Source organism: Anopheles darlingi, chromosome 3, assembly GCF_943734745.1.
Source record: "Anopheles darlingi chromosome 3, idAnoDarlMG_H_01, whole genome shotgun sequence".
NCBI lineage: Eukaryota > Metazoa > Arthropoda > Insecta > Diptera > Culicidae > Anopheles > Anopheles darlingi.
Genome location: NC_064875.1, coordinates 59,779,542 through 59,797,041, shown reverse-complemented (window position 1 = coordinate 59,797,041; position 17,500 = coordinate 59,779,542). Strand labels below are relative to the sequence as shown.

The 17,500-nt window shown below is 52.7% G+C and overlaps 4 protein-coding genes across 6 annotated transcripts in view; 2 read left to right on the top strand and 2 right to left on the bottom strand.

Moving 5' to 3' along the window:
• Window positions 1-5,637: 5,637 nt before the first annotated feature.
• On the top strand, window positions 5,638-8,536 carry LOC125957926 (synaptic vesicle 2-related protein). 2 transcript variants are annotated; one of them, XM_049690971.1, is made up of 6 exons: window positions 5,638-5,780; window positions 6,389-6,956; window positions 7,033-7,157; window positions 7,227-7,290; window positions 7,351-7,967; window positions 8,044-8,536. In XM_049690971.1, exons 2-6 carry the CDS (start codon window positions 6,462-6,464, stop codon window positions 8,336-8,338), a joined length of 1,596 nt encoding a protein of 531 aa, XP_049546928.1. In that variant the 5' UTR covers window positions 5,638-5,780; window positions 6,389-6,461; the 3' UTR covers window positions 8,339-8,536. The 2 variants fall into 2 exon arrangements, with proteins under 2 accessions (XP_049546928.1, XP_049546929.1); XM_049690972.1 differs by lacking the exon at window positions 5,638-5,780 and adding an exon at window positions 6,073-6,196.
• Window positions 8,537-8,752: 216 nt separating this feature from the next.
• On the bottom strand, window positions 8,753-11,035 carry LOC125957922 (protein MTO1 homolog, mitochondrial). The gene is made up of 4 exons (XM_049690967.1): window positions 10,905-11,035; window positions 9,089-10,840; window positions 8,963-9,023; window positions 8,753-8,889 (listed from the first exon to the last, which is right to left on the bottom strand). The coding sequence occupies exons 1-4, from the start codon at window positions 10,952-10,954 to the stop codon at window positions 8,794-8,796; spliced, it is 1,959 nt and encodes a 652-aa protein (XP_049546924.1). The 5' UTR covers window positions 10,955-11,035; the 3' UTR covers window positions 8,753-8,793.
• A 27-nt stretch (window positions 11,036-11,062) lies between these two features.
• Window positions 11,063-12,869, top strand: LOC125957933 (2-oxoisovalerate dehydrogenase subunit beta, mitochondrial). Its single transcript, XM_049690988.1, has 3 exons — window positions 11,063-11,193; window positions 11,313-12,204; window positions 12,274-12,869. The coding sequence occupies exons 2-3, from the start codon at window positions 11,317-11,319 to the stop codon at window positions 12,499-12,501; spliced, it is 1,116 nt and encodes a 371-aa protein (XP_049546945.1). The 5' UTR covers window positions 11,063-11,193; window positions 11,313-11,316; the 3' UTR covers window positions 12,502-12,869.
• A 160-nt stretch (window positions 12,870-13,029) lies between these two features.
• Window positions 13,030-17,500, bottom strand: part of LOC125957914 (vinculin) — a 10,507-nt gene continuing 6,036 nt past the window's right edge. The window contains exons 3-5 of one of the 2 annotated variants that reach the window (XM_049690954.1): window positions 14,742-17,462; window positions 14,582-14,659; window positions 13,030-13,170 (exon numbers count right to left, since the gene is read on the bottom strand). In XM_049690954.1, coding sequence (XP_049546911.1) covers window positions 13,159-13,170; window positions 14,582-14,659; window positions 14,742-17,462 — 2,811 coding nt within the window. In that variant the 3' untranslated portion in view covers window positions 13,030-13,158. Of the gene's footprint in view, window positions 14,660-14,741; window positions 17,463-17,500 lie in introns of both variants that reach the window. The other variant, XM_049690953.1, reaches the window with a different exon arrangement.

Genomic DNA, 17,500 nt, shown 5'->3' with positions numbered 1-17,500 from the left:
TGGGTAAGAGCGAAGGTCAACAGCAATAAATCTAAAGCGAACAACAAGTAGTAGTAGTCGCCGTCGCCGTCGCCATCATCCATCACTTGACATTTCACTTGATGGTTTGCCAGAAGGTGAGATAAAGTACCAAATCTCACGCATCGATGACATTTCATCTCAGAAAAACACTCAGCAGTGGCCTACTACTACTGCTGCTGCGAGGTTGAAGTTGAATGGCCGTAATGGCGGATGCAGCTCGATCGCCTCAAGGCAACGACGGGCGAGGACTGGTGCGCCAGAGAGAAAGAGAGGAAGAGAGCGAAAGGATGCACCCCGACCCTCACGTTTTCCGGACCTGATCGGACCGTCCAGCTAGTCGTCAGCCAGGCCAGTAAAACTGGAATCCGAACCGCACTGGATCAAGGTCGCGAAGCTGGCGTCGTCGTCGTCGTCGTCGCCGTCGTGCAGATCGTAAGAGGGTTACGAAAGGTGGTTGGTCCGACCGCGGACCTGACGACAATCACTGGCCACACACTGGTCAGGAGGCTGCTGCTGCTGCTGCTGCTGCTCTCGCGTAATCCTCTCGTTCGTCCGCTCGTTTCGCTCTTGTATAATGGTGGCGGTTGTTGTGGCACTTGGCAAAAAGAAAAGAAAGGAAAAGTAAAGGAATGGCAAGCGGGAGAGAGCAAACGAGAGAGAGAGAGAGAGAGTGTGTGTGTGTGATGCTGGCACGCGGGGGGAGAGGAGCTCCAACCTGGAACGCGCCCCATGATGTGTGTTTGCGGATCGCGTCATCTCGTTCGCAAAGCAGCATGCGGGGAATGAGGGAAATGGAGGGAAGCTACGCTCTCGCTGCTTTCTCGTGAGCCGCTTTTGCCGATTGTCTTTCGCTAGTTTTCGTTGGTTTTTGGTTTTCCCTTTCTGTTCAGCCGCTCGATGGCGAATTTCGGGGTGGTAACTGGCGCCTGCCCGAGGGGGGGAACGAGTAGTAGACAGGTAACGGTAAGCGTAGTAGTAGTAGCTTACCTACTTTTGTGTTTTGCGTTGTGTTTTTTTTTTGCATGATTCGATTGTATTGGTGCATCGGATCAGATAGCACCACCCGACCGACCGACCGATCGACCGATCGACCGATCGACCGATCGACCGATCGACCGACTGACCGACTGTGAGAGCTCCGTGCCTGCTGCTCCGTGCCTGCTGCTCCGTGCCTAGCTGGCCAACCGGCTGGTGGTAAACGTTTCGAACTGGTTTTTTGGCTAGTTGGTTGGCACGAAAAATGGCCGCTGGACTTCGGTGGTGTACTTCTCTTCTTTTTTTTTCGGCTGGCCAACTCAACGCCAAAAATCACTCGACTACTTGACAGGAACTTCACTTTACAGCTCAGTGACTATTACGATGGATGGCAACTCATGGGCTACTCTTCACCGCCGACAGCTCCTCAGTGAGCTGGCTACTTGCGAGGTTTAGTTGCATTATGTGCGTGTTAGTTTGCTCTGCATCTTGGATGCTTCGCATAAACGATCGTATTCAGAGAGCGAGTATCGAGCGGCGAATCTTAAACCACGATCGCGCGATTAAGTAATCTTTCTGCTCGCGGACTTGACGTAAAGCCCCGGACGCTGGGTAAGTAACTGCCAAAAAGTAATGACCACCGCAATGGGGCGATAAACGTACGCCGGCGCAGTTGCGCCAGGTCATTAGGTTGAGCACAGGCGGCAGTAATTGTACTTTCTAACGAAGAACGCACTGACCGTTGGGCCGCGTGTGGTGTCATTAAAAAAAAAAAGAAAAAGAAAGAGAATAGTTAAAACCTTGCGCAGTCCACGCGGTCGCAATCTGTCTCCGTGGTGTCGCGACAATTGCGCCATTGTGCTCCGTACTCTGTGGCCAGCCGGTGTAACTACCCACCGGTTGCCCCTGGTCGATGACCTAATGCACTGCTTTGTGGCACGAGACGCGCACGTTGGCCGCGTGCCCTTCCATTTGCCGAAGGAAAAGGTGCTTCTATCTACTGCTATCTAGCTACAACTTCCCATCCTGCCCCTGCTGCTGCTGCCGACCTGCCATTTTGAGCACGAGACAAGGTACGAGTTTTGTTTGTGGACCTGTGCTGGCGGAGGCCTGGCTGCGATTACGTCATGCCGATTCCCAATGTTTAATGTCCTCGAGACCCAGTAACCTTTCGCGTGGTGACACGCGCAGCAAATAGACGTTACTTCCGTGTCGCTCTGATCCACACAGACCGTCACCGTCGTTATGAGCAGGATCAGATCAGAGGGAGCAGTAACCGATCCGATGCGCCAAAAGGGTCCCCTAGTGGCCAACCGATACGCAAATCAAACGAACACGCAGCATCGGCAATGCTCAATCGCGCACGCCATCATTTCATAACCTCAAACGTTGACCGCCATCGTGAAAGTGCGTCCACGTCCGCTGATCAAACAATCTAACACAACATCTGTAAGCAGGGAGGGGTGGTATGAGAGGGTTGGTAGTAGTAATAAGTGCTAATTAAGTTTGCTCTCCTAAGGTCGCGCCTGCACAATACCCGGGAGGATCTCAGCCTCTCTCGTTCTCGCACGCTGCGATTGGCAGGATCTGTTGCGTTCGAGGGCTTCTAGAAAAGACACGCCGTGCGATGGGAGGAAGTGAAGGGGCGGAGAGGGGGGGGGGGTGTAAGTGCACAACGTAAACCACCAGCAAACCACCTTCCAAGGCCAACCGCAAAAAGGGTGGTCAAAGGCCGCTTGACGGCCGGTTAGTGATGACAACACACCAACGCTCGCCGACGATCATCAGATCGATCGCCATCGCCGCTCTCGGAGTGCACTCGGAGTGCGCCACAAGTGCACGGAGGGCGATGGACGATGGGTTGCGAAGGGTGGTGCACGATCAACAAGTGCGGCCACACGGTTGCTCAACATCAATGCGCGTCGTCGTCGTCGTCGTCGCACACATTATGCTCGACGTTCAATCCGGTCCGGTGTTGTGCCAATGAACGTTTGGGAAGGGCAAATGGCAACGTAGGTTACTGGGACTGTTCGCGAAGTTTAGTTGTGCAATCCGCGTGTCAGTTGGCAGGAGCAGGTTCCCCGGAGATTGGCGACAGGCTTTCATGGTCACCGATCGGTGGTAATTATGATCCGGAAGAGCAGCCCACGATTGAGGACTCTAAGGGAATCGCGCTGTCCTTCATCGGTTGATCGGGAGTTGATGGGAGACCTTCGCAAGCGCTTCCGCTTCCCTTTACTCACACACACACACACACGCACACACACACATACGCGGTGGGGTGGTCATTATGCCTGCGGCACCATCAATTGTGTTCCTGTAGGTCAGTTATCATGACAAGTGAAAAGTGAAAGGTGAAGGTGAAGCGCACCAGTGTCATCCTGGCCACACGGCTTGGGTGGTGCTTCTTTTGACACGGGCCGGTACGGACGGACGCCCTAAGGCAACGGTTAGTCCTTGAAACCAAGCAGCCCAACCATTGAATGGCACACTCGGGGAATTTCGGAGGCCCCGGATACGATGGGGAGTTGACCGGCAGCAGGCTGCAGCCTGTTCATGATCGTGATCGTCCCGTTTGCCTTGCACCGGATGGAAGTGAACGGAAATCTCGTCGCATTATCTAGCTTCGGGCGGGAATCCGCGATTGTCACGCGCGCGCTCGCGAATTGAAAGCCCCAAATTCGATCCCCTTCGCACTCCCTCGCTCGTTGGTTCTCAGTCTCTCTCTCTCCTTCTCTTTGTTTATCTCTCCCCCGGTATAGGTCTCTCTCTCTCTCCTTTCTGTCGGCGACATTGAAAGGTGCAGCAGGCGTATTTTCGGGGCCAATCCAGCGATTTTTTATGAGGGTGTATGTCTGTGTGTTTGTGTGGAGTGTGAATTACCTTGTTTGTTTGCTCCCTCATGCCCACAGGCGTGGAGGAGAATAACGGAATCTCCTTGAATATGCGGCATTTAACAATAAATGAATTAGCATTGCTGGATTATCCACTAGAGTAAGACACTTCGAAAGGGATTCCTTCACTGGAAGAGAACTGCGGTTTCTGAAAAACTAGCAAGCCTTAGCGTACGATTCATTCATAAGCTAGTCCATGCCCGATCCGGTGGATCGACAGAACTGAGCAATGCGTAGCATAGTATGTACTTTCATTTTCTCCTTTTTGTAGCTCTAGACTTTGTTGGTCGAGTGTTCGGTCAGTGGTCTTCACCTTCGAATGAAGCAGAACACTTAATCACACCGTGATCGCGCACCGTTTTCTTCTAATTGTTATAGAATCAATGTCGATACCATCACTCCATCTCAGGTAGGTAAATTGAAATACCTTAGTCAGTGTAATTAAACATGCCTTCCAATGTTGACCGAAACCCGACCACAGCTTCATCGTCCTTCATTTCATATCCATTGGGCAATCTCTGTCGAAGACTAGTCTTTTTGGATTCGACGATTCAGTTTTCCAAAAGGATATACCAAATATGGGAGATCTTCATAATGTTCCCTCTCTCTCTCAAAAGGTCAGGCAGGTCTTCTTTTTTTCTTTTTTTCTTTTTTTTTCTTTTTTCTTTTCTTTCTCCTACTTCTTTTTCCTCCTCTTTTTTTTCTTCTTAAATAAATTGGATAGCTGAGATTGTTCGATTGCTGTCCAGTAGCCGTAGTACTAATTTTACTTATGACAAAATCCGAAGGTCATTCTGATCTGCATGATCGAACCATGCACGAATTATGGCAGTACCTTGGGAAGCCATTAACTAGTCATCTTGATATAATATCCATTATCGATCAGCATAACCCGAGTCCATGCCAAAAAGGACCTTGCGAACCACATGCAAACGACAGGTAAGCAGCATAACGACGAGTCACCCTGTACCGGCATCCACTCGGTTCGGCTGTTATGCTGCTGCACGAGGATCTTCGGCGAACGTCGTGCTCCAATCCAACAACATAAAATCCTCTCTCGATCTCTGAAACTCTCTCGGATGAACTCGATCATATGCGCATTCATCCTCTCCCGGTGATCGTCTGTCTCTCTCACCATCGTTGGCATGCCAGATCGTTGGCACGCTGGTGTTGGTAGTGGAGGTAGATCAAGCCTAGACCCGCAGCGCCTCTATTGCCGAAATCCGTGCTCAAGTAACTGTATAAGACAAGCGAGGGGGACCAGGTGAACAATAAACCAACCCCCGTAGGGGGAGGCGAACGTCTTCCACCGACGATTGATTGTAGTGGTGTTTGCTCTGCTGGTTAAGGACGGTATAGAGACGAGTACAGTGAACGCGCAGCAGTCCGTCCGGTCCGTCAGTCTTGTTACGGTGGCGAGCGTCGAGGCGAAAACCGTAAAGAAGAAGTGTGGCGCTCATCTGTATTTTTTTTACTTGTGCTTTTTCGGGGGGGTGTCGGACGTGTCGAAATTGGGGTTCGGTTTTTGCATACTACGCCTTTGCTACGCCACCTTCCAAACGGGCGTAGTGCATTGTGCGCGAAACACGATTGCACCACCACCGCCGCCATCGTCTTTGATCCGTCTTCTGTGGCGTGAATCGTCCGCGCGGATTGCGGACGTCTTCAAATTCGAAAGTGTCACGGAGTGTGCACGCACGCTGTGGACGCGTACGGCCAATACGAAGGCAGCAGCAAACAGTAGCAGAGGCAGCAGAAGCAGTTGAAGACGTTTGCAACGTTGGAATGTGGTGCTGTAAAGAAAACAATCATATTCATAGAATCGCGTTTCCGGATACCGTTAGCTACCTTCTTCTTCCTCACCAGTAACCGTGCACCGTGATCGCTGATGTAAGTTGGAACCTCTTGATCTTCTCTCGCACCGCAATCGCAAGCAAAAAATGGTCTGAATCATTTTAAGTGAAAAAAAAACCGATGCACGACGGCGAATGGAGACCCAACCCGCAAAACGTCATTAGAAATGCATTAAGCGCGGGTGTGTGTACCGATATGCCGATCATCATCGATCACTGCGTCACGATCGTGGAACGCGTCTGATGGGTCTGTTTGGCCATCTGTGTGCGTGCATGTATGTCGGTCTTGCGGGTTTTTTGTTGTGTTGTGTGTACTTAGCTTCTGTGTAGCTCCATTTAGCGGCTGGTTGCGCACCTTTCATGGCGTTACTTTCGGAAAGTGATCGCCATCGCCGGGTCCCGGGGCTATTCAAGGGTTGGCTGGCGTGAAAGTGCTGCTTGGTTTCAGGCGAGGTGCGTGAAACTGTCCTCACGCTGATTTGTGTGCTCGCAGCCGTTCAGCGAGGACACGTAGAACACACACACACATACACACCGGAGAGTTCCGGAAACGCAAGACTTCAACGAGTGATCAGCAGACGAACTGCTTTATAATTAGCAAAATGCTATTCTAATCTGGATTCCTTTCTTGTGCTTTTCTTTTAGCTGCAAGGAGAGAAGGGAATAGAGAGAAAGAGAGAGAGCGAAAGAGCGTGAATAAAGACACAACAACACCACGATGAAGCCAAGACGTGTAGTTGGTCTTTCGCGGGGCTATGAGGAGATGGACGGTGCTAACGTACCTCGCCCTCCAGGGAACACAGGAGTCGGCGCAACGGCAACAGCATCATCGACCGGTTCTACCGGCGCAGAGCCAAACGGAGACAGGAATGGTGCTGCCGGAGGGACAATGCTGACCGCCGCTGGTGCTGGTGCTCCCGAGTTCGAGCTGGCCTCGGTCAGTGTCGTACCGGACGATACGTACACGGTGACGCAGGCCGTCAATGCGCTCGGGTTTGGTTGGTTCCAGGTGAAGCTGTCCCTGTGCGTTGGCCTCTGCTGGATGGCCGATTCGATGGAGATGACGATATTGAGTGTGCTTGGACCGGCGTTGCACTGCGATTGGGGTATTACGCGTTACCAGCAGGCCCTCGTCACTACCGTTGTCTTCCTGGGCATGATGTTGAGCTCCACCTTTTGGGGTCATCTAAGTGATCGGTATGGTCGGAAACCGGTACGTACCACCTGGCTGTGAATGTGCAGAACGAACAGGTTCTTTAATTCCGTTGTTTCTCTTCCTGTTACTCTAGGCATTGACACTGTGCGGTGTGTTGCTGTTCCTGTACGGCCTGCTGAGCTCGGTTGCGCCCAGCTTCGGTTGGTTGCTGTTGCTACGCGGCCTGGTCGGTTTCGCCATTGGCTGCGTACCACAATCGTAAGTTAGATTGGCACCCAAAGCCTTCCTGGATACAAAGTAATGATTCCTCTCTGTTTTTTTTTGCAGCGTTACACTCTACGCGGAGTTTCTGCCAACCAAGCAGAGGGCCAAATGTGTTGTGCTACTTGATGTAAGTGGTAATGCAGGAGAGTCCGTGAGTTGCTGACCATCAGATCCTATCTATTTGCAGTGCTTTTGGGCATTAGGAGCGTGCTTCGAGGTGGCACTTGCATTGGCCGTCACCCCCAATCTGGGCTGGCGATGGTTGCTCGGGCTTTCGGCCGCCCCGCTCTTCATCTTCGCCATCATCACGCCGTGGCTTCCAGAATCGGCTCGCTATCACGTAACAAGTGGCCAAAGCGATAAAGCACTCAACACACTCGAACAGATCGCTAAGGATAATCGGCGACCGATGCTCCTGGGCCGGTTGGTCGTCGAGGGACCGAGTGGTTCGCGTGGTAGCTTCAAGGCCCTGCTCGGTAGCTCACTACGGCGTACTACCCTGCTCCTGTGGTTTATCTGGATGTCGTGTGCGTTCTGCTACTACGGGCTCGTTCTGATGTCGACCGAGCTGTTCGGTGGGAAGAACAAAACGATCGTCGATGGTGGTGCTGAAGAGGCGGCCATGATCGACTGTCAACCGTTGGCGACGACTGACTACATGGATCTACTTTGGACGACGCTGGCCGAGTTTCCGGGCATTTTCGCGACCATCTACGTGATCGAGCGGTTTGGCCGGAAGAAAACAATGGCTCTTCAGTTCCTGTTTTACGCCGGCTGTGTGCTAATGATCACCGTTACCGAGGTGTAAGTGGAATTGGATCGCTCTCAATGTATTACGTAGCTTTCAATTATTCCCTCACGCCTACTTTGTCACTTTCAGGCGCGTCTTCCTGACCATCATCCTGTTTATGGCCCGTGGTGTCATCGCCGGCCTATTTCAAGCCGCGTACGTCTACACACCGGAGGTGTATCCGACCGCTCTCCGTTCGGTCGGTGTCGGTGGATGCTCGGCACTGGCACGGTTAGGTGCGATGGCAACACCATACATCGCTCAGGTGCTCTTTCAGTCGTCGATCTGGAGCGCAGTCTCCGTGTACGGAATATTTGCGGCCTGTGCAAGCGTGGCGTGCATGCTGTTACCTTACGAAACGCGCGGTGCTGATCTGGCACACTAACCAGCCCGGCCAGATTACCCGCGGCACCTAATCAACAGACTTACCTCCTACTCCTGTTGCTGCAGCTAGATACTGGCAGACTGACCACACTCTCGCTGTTTGCTGAGATTGGCTTTCTTTCGTTCGTGTTAGCAACGCGAATCACAGACAACACGTGACGAGCATAGCCGCCTGCGTGGAGTGATGGTTTCCATGGTTTTCCCTTCATTTGTAATCCGTTTTATTGTGTGGCGCTTCCTTGTATGTCACCTGGCTTAAAGTCCACGGTGCGACACGCTCTGTATATATTCACCAACTCCGTGCAACCGCGTTTTTTGGTGATCGCGTAACTCGCGCACTCGAGAGAGAGAAAGAATGCGATATTTATTTAATTATTTATTTGCCGATTGAACAATGAAAACACAGCCCAACCGACCGGGTTGTACCACTCTCACAATTAACTCGATTGAATCGGCCTACTGTGCTACGCTCATTTCGTGTTGTTTCACGTACTTCACCAACCGAACGATGGAAGAAGGCGTAACGCCCTGAATACGGCTTGCAGCGGCAATCTAGGGAAGAAAGAAACGGAAAGAACGTTCAGAACACTGACCAGACCCTCCCATAGGATTTTCTGGAGCTTACGGTTTGTGGTTGAATTTGGATTAGTTTCTCTTGCTCTTCAAAGGACAGATTAAGTGATTTTCTGTAAAAGAAAAGGACAGCATTACTCCATTTGAACCATTGGCACTCGATGATCAGAACACTTACGCAAGATAGTCAATGGTATCGGGAATGCGAAGAGCTTCATTACGCTGCACCTCGTCTACCTCGCGCGACTGATCCGCAATGGACAGCGCGTACAGTGCTTCGATTTTCAACCGGCGGCACAGTTCCGGATCGTCGCGTATCCAGCCAAACGTATCGGGTTCGGTCGCACAAAGCCGCTCCGTCGTGATGTCATCAGTGGAAATGGCCAACATTTCGAAGGCACTTTTGAAGATGCTCGCTTTCGCGGCCGGTAAACCCATGGCCGCCTTCCACTGATTGCTGCCCTTGCGTACCTCTCGCAGTACCTCCATGGCCTTTGCTATCCGGTCGCGGATGGAAATGGTTCGTCGGTAGCGTTCCTCAGAGACGAGGCCGATCGCGTAGCCCTTCTCCGTTAGCCGCAGATCGGCATTATCGGGCCGGAGGCTCAACCGAAACTCAGCACGACTCGTGAACATACGGTACGGTTCGTTCGTTCCGAGTGTCGTTAGATCATCGACCAGCACACCCAGATAAGCTTCGGTTCGACTGATTGTAAGCGGTGGTTTCGAGAGGGCCTTTGCCGCAGCATTAGCTCCAGCCAGCAGTCCCTGAGCGGCTGCCTCCTCATAGCCCGTCGTACCGTTAATCTGTCCGGCGAGAAACAATCCCCGGACGCGCTTGGTTTCCAGTGTCGGATAGAGCTCGCGTGGATCCACGAAATCATACTCGACCCCATAGCCAGGTCGTACGACTTCGGCCTTCTCGAGCCCAAACAAGCAACGTACCAGCTGTACCTGTTCTTCCTCGGGCAACGTACAGGAGAGACCGTTGGGATAGATAAGGTCACTATCGAAACCCTCCGGTTCGAGCCATATCTGGTGCAGTTTGTGGCCGAAGCGTAGCACCTTCGATTCAATCGAAGGACAGTACCGCGGACCGGTGAGCTCCTCCGTAACGTGCCGATTGCAGTGCAGATTACGCTTCACGATCTCGTTCACTGCGGGGGTCGTTTGCGTCAGAAAGCAATCCAGCTGCTGGTCGGCATCGAGCCATACACGATCGTTCAGGAACGAGAACGGTACGGGAGGATCATCACCGGGATTGCGGGCCAACACCTCGAACCGTATCGAATCCCGATGTATTCGTGGTGGTGTTCCGGTTTTGAGTCTCCCCAGCCGAAAGCCCAGTTGTTCGATACTTTTCGCCAATCCGATGGCCGGTTCATCCCCTATGCGACCTGCGGGACGCGTGTCGAGTCCAATGTTGATCTGACCCCTTAAGAAGGTACCAGTGGTGATGACTAGACTGGTGGTGGTCACGGTTTGACCGTTCGCGAGCTTCACTCCCGTGAGTACCGCACCGTGATCGTCGTGCACGTGATCGATATCTTCTACCGAAGCCTCGATGATGGTCAAGTTGGGTGTTCGAGCGAGCTCTTGTTGCACTTCTCGTTTGTACAGCACGCGATCGATCTGTGCCCGTGGACCCCATACGGCCGGTCCTTTCCGGCGATTTAGCACCTTGTACTGTACACCGCTGCGATCACAGCACCGGCCACACACGCCATCGAGTGCGTCCACCTCACGCAGCAGATGACCCTTTCCGATGCCACCGAACGAAGGGTTGCAGGACATTTCCCCGATCGTGGAGCGCTTGTGTGTTACCAGCAGTGTACGGGCACCCATGCGAGCGGCCGCACTGCACGCTTCCGTGCCCGCGTGTCCACCACCAACGACAACCACATCGTACGTCGATAACCGGCGATGATTGCTGGAGACAGAGGAGGATTTTAGTTCCAGAGCTATTGGCCGTCTTCCTTGCCTTTCTACCTTACCTCAGATTGATGCCTTTTACCAGTCTACGCCAACCACCGGGCCGTAGCATGATGATCACGGAAAATCGTCCTCCAGGCGGTCAGGAACAACGGGTTGTGCAACGAGTTTGAACCGACAAACAATAACAACGGCCCTTGCAGCAGAAAACAATTTGTCAAGAAGTTGTCAAAGTGTTGGTCCCTCAAAAAAAAAGTTTATCGCGAAAACAACCTGTTGCACGTAAAACCGCCCCGGAGTTGATTCCTCGATTTCCCGGATTTAACGATAATTTCTACATTCCCCTGCACAGTAAGTGTCTTCCCGAGATGTTCCAAAAGTGGCCAATAATTGGAGTGAAAAAAATCCAGTCCAGCACCGAACGTGATTACATAACTCCAGCATATCCTTTTCCTCTTTCCCCGCTCCAGAAAGATGAACGTGTTGGCCAAAGCGGCTACTTCCTTGGCGGCCGGTTCTCGCCGATCGGCGGCATCGACAACGGCGGGGTTCCTCCGCCACTCGTCCCACTTTGTGTACCAGCCGGATGCGAAGGCACCGATCGAGGGTCCTACGCAAAAGATGAACATGTTCCAGGCGATCAACCAAGCGATGGATATCGCGCTGGAGCAGAACGATTCGGCGCTGGTGTTCGGTGAAGACGTGGCATTCGGTGGCGTGTTCCGGTGCTCGATGGGTCTGCAGAAGAAGTATGGCAAGGGCCGCGTCTTTAATACGCCGCTCTGTGAGCAGGGCATTGCCGGTTTCGCGATCGGAGTAGCCAACACCGGTGCCAAAGCGATCGCCGAGATGCAGTTTGCGGATTACATCTTTCCCGCCTTCGATCAGATCGTAAACGAGGCGGCCAAGTATCGGTACCGGAGTGGTAATCTGTACGATTGTGGTTCACTGACGTTCCGGGCACCGTGCGGTGCCGTCGGTCATGGTGCCTGCTACCACTCGCAGTCTCCCGAGGCCTACTTTGCGCACACACCCGGCCTGAAGGTGGTAGTACCGCGTGGACCCAACAAGGCGAAGGGTTTGCTGCTGGCCTGCGTCAACGATAACGATCCATGCATCGTGTTCGAACCGAAAACGCTGTACCGTGCGGCTGTCGAGGAGGTACCGGTGGCCGCTTTTGAATCGCCCATCGGTAAGGCTGACGTGCTGCGTACTGGCACCGATATTACGCTCGTCGGCTGGGGCACACAAATTCATGTTCTGCAGGAGGTGGCCGATATGGCGAAGAATCAGCTGGATGTGAGCTGCGAAGTGATCGATCTCGTTTCGATCCTGCCCTGGGACAAGGAAACGATCTGCAATGTAAGTGTTGCGGCGTACTATGATCGTGTGGTTCAATTTACAATGTCTGCTTTGTTTTTCCCTTTTTAGTCGGTGAAGAAAACGGGACGCGTATTGATTGCCCACGAGGCACCGTTGACGAACGGTTTTGGGGCAGAACTTGCGGCTACGATACAGGAGGAATGCTTCCTGCATCTCGAATCGCCCGTCCTGCGCGTAACCGGATGGGATACACCGTTCCCGCACGTATTCGAACCGTTCTACATCCCGGATAAGCACCGATGCCTCGCTGGCATTCGCAAGCTGATCGACTACTAGGATCGCCTACTAATCTCCGCGAACGCTATGCAGTGCACATTCCTTCGCTTTAAGCACACACACCAACGGCCCAATCGATACGTTTAACGTAGCGTAGACGGACGGTGATAGGTGGATACAGAATCACCATGGTAACGAATGCATTTATTAGACTCCCCAGGAGTGGCCAAAAAGCAGTTCCTCTACCTCGAACACCCTGTCCAACGTTGAAGAACCACTGCTCCTGCAGAGCGCCGATTTACTGTGCCTTATTAAAGTCTTCCTGTTTTGTTAATTTGTACAAACCGTGGTGTTTGAATCATTTCTTTCAACAGCTTCCGACATCCAAGACTCGTCGTTTTGTTTTAATAATATATATATTGTTCTCTCTTTACAATCGTTCCGAAAATCAAAGATTAAAAAAAACGATCAACTAAATTCAATCGAGAAAGAGTCATTCATCAAATTTTGTGTTACAACAATAAATAGGCACTTGTTAATACGTTAAAAATCTATCCAGCTTTGCGAGACGCACGCAACGTGTTACCTTGCACTAAACCCCGCGCCGTTCGTCGATTCATGAGGATCGTGATGATTATCAATTCTCGCTTGCTCGGTCGTTCCTATTGCATCCGATGAGTAGTAGTGGGGCCGGTAATCGGTGCGTACCGAATTGGCTTATAAATTCATCTACGAAAATGCGTTGATTGTAATTAGCTTTCCTGCAAACTTCACTCTCTATCTATCATTTCAGTTGCGTTTTTTGTGGTCACACAGCAGTTTTGGCCAGCTGACGGTAGCTTTTAGCTCCATGGATTAAACGGAAAACTTAACGCTCAATCAACCACACGTGAACACTCAGACACAAACACACTCAGCAGGGGGACAATTCTAACAGTTTCACGATTTTAGTGTAACGCTTAGTGCAGGTTCCACAGGGTATTATGCACTATTACTACCTAGTGTAAGCTTTTAAGTAGTAGAAGTAGTAGAACGAGTAAACATTGCTGCCCATTGAAACATGTATCACTACCAGATTAGGCGTTTTCATAGTGAGGTTGACTGAGGTTTAGTTGCTGTTGCGGCATCGATGTGCTCCACGATTGTGCGGAGACGTATTAATTATTGCACGTGATGAAACGAAATGATCGCGATCGAGTAAGTTTGTAATGTGAAAGAAACAGGGAGGATCGAGAACAAGGGATAAAGAAAGGAGCGTCTGCTTCCTACTTCACACAAAGTAACTACAAAGAGTGTTACGGGAGAGCGCCATTAACGCGCTAAAACTTACATTTGAACTAACTTGCCTGTCTGCTTGCCTATCTGATCATGCCATTCCCGCTGCACCAGCGTTCCAACAACCACATACATACACACACACGCACAGGACTTTTTCATTTTAAAACAATCGATTCGATTCGTCCGTCTTCCATTTAACTGCCTAACAAGATTGTGAGTAACCGTTAATATGAATTGCATTTTTAAAATCTACAAGTTGGACACCACTAACAAGAGTAACAGCTAATAGTTAGTCGTTTGCGCGCATTTCTTAAAGGCAAACGGTTCTTTTTTCTCTCAACTATCATCGTCTTCATCGTCGTGGTCGTTGCCTGCGTCCGATCGATCGTACGATCACATCAAATTAGTATAGAAAACGCTATGTGTTAAAGCTGTGTATCGATGATGTTTCATCCAAATCTCGTTGCTCCACGTCGTTTTCATCCTCCGTTCTGGTACCACTAGATAAAAGCAAGTTCTAAAACCACACTCCAACGCCTCGGCATCAGGCAGGATGTGTGTGCTTGTGTGATGAATTGATTCCCTCATTCTGCTCCTTTCTCCATCTATTTGGCAACATTTGTCACACTCGCGCTTGCACGGTTGAGGAAAATCCGGCTGAAAAGCTTACCTTTAACGATGGCTAACAGTGATCTTCGCAACGATTGTCGAAATAGGCCGGGACACAGAGCACATGACCACGGAACAAGATGCGTTCGATTAGCGACAGCGCACGAGGAAGAACTCAACAAGGGGATCAGAATGACGGGTTTGTGGGGTGATGGACTAGTTTTTAGTACTGATACCAAGGCTGCCGACGTACCCAGCGTAGTCGTTGATTGGTTTGATCCGAGCGGATCTTGATGCTGGCACCCTCGGCCGCACGAACCGTTTCCTTGACCTGCAGAGGAACGAGAAAACGAAGAAATTGAGCTACTGATCAAATTCGGTCCTACAAACCATCTCCACGACACGACACTTACGCTCTGCATCAGGTTCTGGGCGTTGCCGACAAGCATTTCCGTGGCCTCGCGATCCTCCTCCGAACCCTGGGCACCGAGCATGGTCGCCTTGACGGTGGACAGGATCTTCAGCTGCGTACCGATCGTCGGGATACGCTCGCACACCTGCAGCAGGTTTGTGCGAATACGCTTGTCCGTGCACTGACGGGCCAGCTGCTTCGCCAATCGCGTCACATCCTCGGAAGCTTCCGCGATCTTCTTCGCCGTCGCAATCAGCTCCCGCTTGCTACCCTTCGAGTCGGCCCGGACCAGCTCCGAGAGGCGAGCCATCAGCACGGCCATACGCTTGGCCGCGGCAATGATTTCGTTGTCCTTCGAAGACCACTGACGTACCTCCTGGTGTAGCCCGTGGGCCGCCATCAAGATCGGTTGATTTGCGTGCGGCATGTGACCCTGGAACACATCATCCTCATCGTCGGTTTCGGCCGGTGGTGGTGGTGGCCGCATCGGTGGTACGTTCTCGCGTGGCAACGGTGGCCTCGGTGGTGGTACGGTTTCGCTGGCGAGCTGCAGCTGCGATAGATCCGGCATCTCCGGTACGGCCGGAGCGTGTGTAATGGCGGAACGTACGTTCCGTACGCTTTGCAGCAATGCTTTGTTGGCTTCACGCCAGTTCGAAGCAGCGATAGGATCGGCAATGTTGGTCGACACAAGCTTCGCCTCCTGAACCATCGGTGAGATCGAAGCCTGCAGCTGATCGGACGCGCCATTCACGCGACCAATGTACTCCGGATCCTCCGAATTGTCGGCCTCCTGCTTGGCAACCAGCAGCACCCGATTGGCGAGCCGCGCCTCGCTCGACGTATTATCGACCATCTTCTGCGGTTGGCGCGTCCGAATAGCATCGTCGCACAGGAACGAGTGCTTCTGCATCTGCTTCTCGGACGCCTCGATAAAGTCGGCCGGATCGGTGGCCTGATCGCACAGCGTGCGCATCCGCAGTATCGTATCGGCGTACTGCTGCTTCAGATTGTTCAGATGCTCCTCGGCTGCCTTGCTCGTCGGATAGTTCATCCGGATGCGTCCGGCCGATACGAGCTGGGGCGTCAGGCTGTCGACCTGGTTCGCCGATGCCAGCAACACCTCGGCCAGCTTCTTGTTACCACCGGAACCACCGGCCGCCACCATGCGGCTCGTCTTCGAGGCACGATCGCTGAACGCTTGCAGCCGGTTCGACTTTTGGTTAAAGTTCTGATCCCGACCCGGAGTACCCTCGGGTAGTGCGACCGCTTCCATAAACTGCTTCAGCGGCGTCGAGATGTCGATGAAATCTTCCACCACCCGGTTCACGACGGCATCCTGAATCTGTTTCTTCAGTCCGTGCAACTTCTCGTTCAAGCGTCGCGCGATCTCCTGAGCCTGCGGTGTGTGGCCCATTCCGTTGGCGCACAGCTGCGAGAAATCGTGAGCCAGCTGTTCCACCTCATCGCACAGCTGCATCATTTCGGCCTTCTGGTGACCACCGAGCCCATCCGCGACGCGACGTCCTTCGTCGATGATCAGCGCAATCGCCCGCACACCCAGCCCACGATCATCGACCGTCGGTTGCTGCAACCAGCGGCAAGCCTGCTCCAACCGTCCCTGCACCGTATGGGCCGTCTGCTGCAAACCAGCCTTATCCACGCCCATAATCGCATTCAGCACCGACTGCTCCAGGCTACCGAGCTTATCGCGGATGTCACGCGCAATGTTGTCCGCCTGCGGTGTCGTACCCTTGCCATCCTGACGCAGATCGCACAGCGTGTTCGTCATCGCCGTAATGTCACCGGCCAGCTTGCGCAGAATGTGCGAATCCTGCGGCAGGCAACGATCGGCCACCTTCAGCCCATTCTCCACGATCTGCCGGAGTGCCTTCTCGCCGACACCGCCACGCAGTGCGTACGGATTGCGCAGCCAATCGTTGGCCGCCTCCAGCTTGTTGTTGATCACGTTGTGGATCTTCTTCAGCACGGTCAGATTGTCCAGCTCGCTCTGATCCTCGTCATACGTCGTCAGCTGCAGCACGCGAATAATCTCCTGGATTTCCTCGCTCATGCGCGATGCCAGATAGTTCCGGTTCTCGGCTGCCTCGTCCGAACCCTTGCCACCCTGTTCCGCAATCAGGATGTACACCTTCATGCTGCAGATCAAGATCGGGGCCAGTATCTTCACTTGCTCGAGGCACCGGACCAGTATCTCGCTGTGCACCTGGTGCGTTAGCTCCTTCTCGCGTCCGCTCACCTCACGCGTCACCTTGCTCAGACACGGGCTCAAATCCTTCAGGAACTGCACCAGATCCTCCATCGTATCGATCACCTCCGATACGGCCAGATAGTCCAGCACACGCTTACACTCACGCACGATCTTGCGCACCTCCGACTCGTCGAAACAGAGCAGCAGCGAGGACGTACCCTGCAGGATGCCACGCGAACCCTCGATCAGCTTCTTACGGGCCGGACCGGAGAACGGATCCGATCGCAGCATCAACGAGGCTTCCTCCAGCAGCTGCGACGCGGACTCGACGCGTGTCAACGATGAGGGCATGTCCTGCTTCAGTATGTCGTCGTCCGAGTTTTGTATCGTTTCCCGTCCAACGCGCACCAGGTTCGTCACGGCCAGCGATACGGCTTGTACTGGCCGGCTCAAATCCGGCATAGCATTCCCATCTTCGGCCTCTTCGTGCAGTATGACCAGCCGGGAAACCTACAAGAGAGGGAGAGAGGGACACAAAAAACATGTCA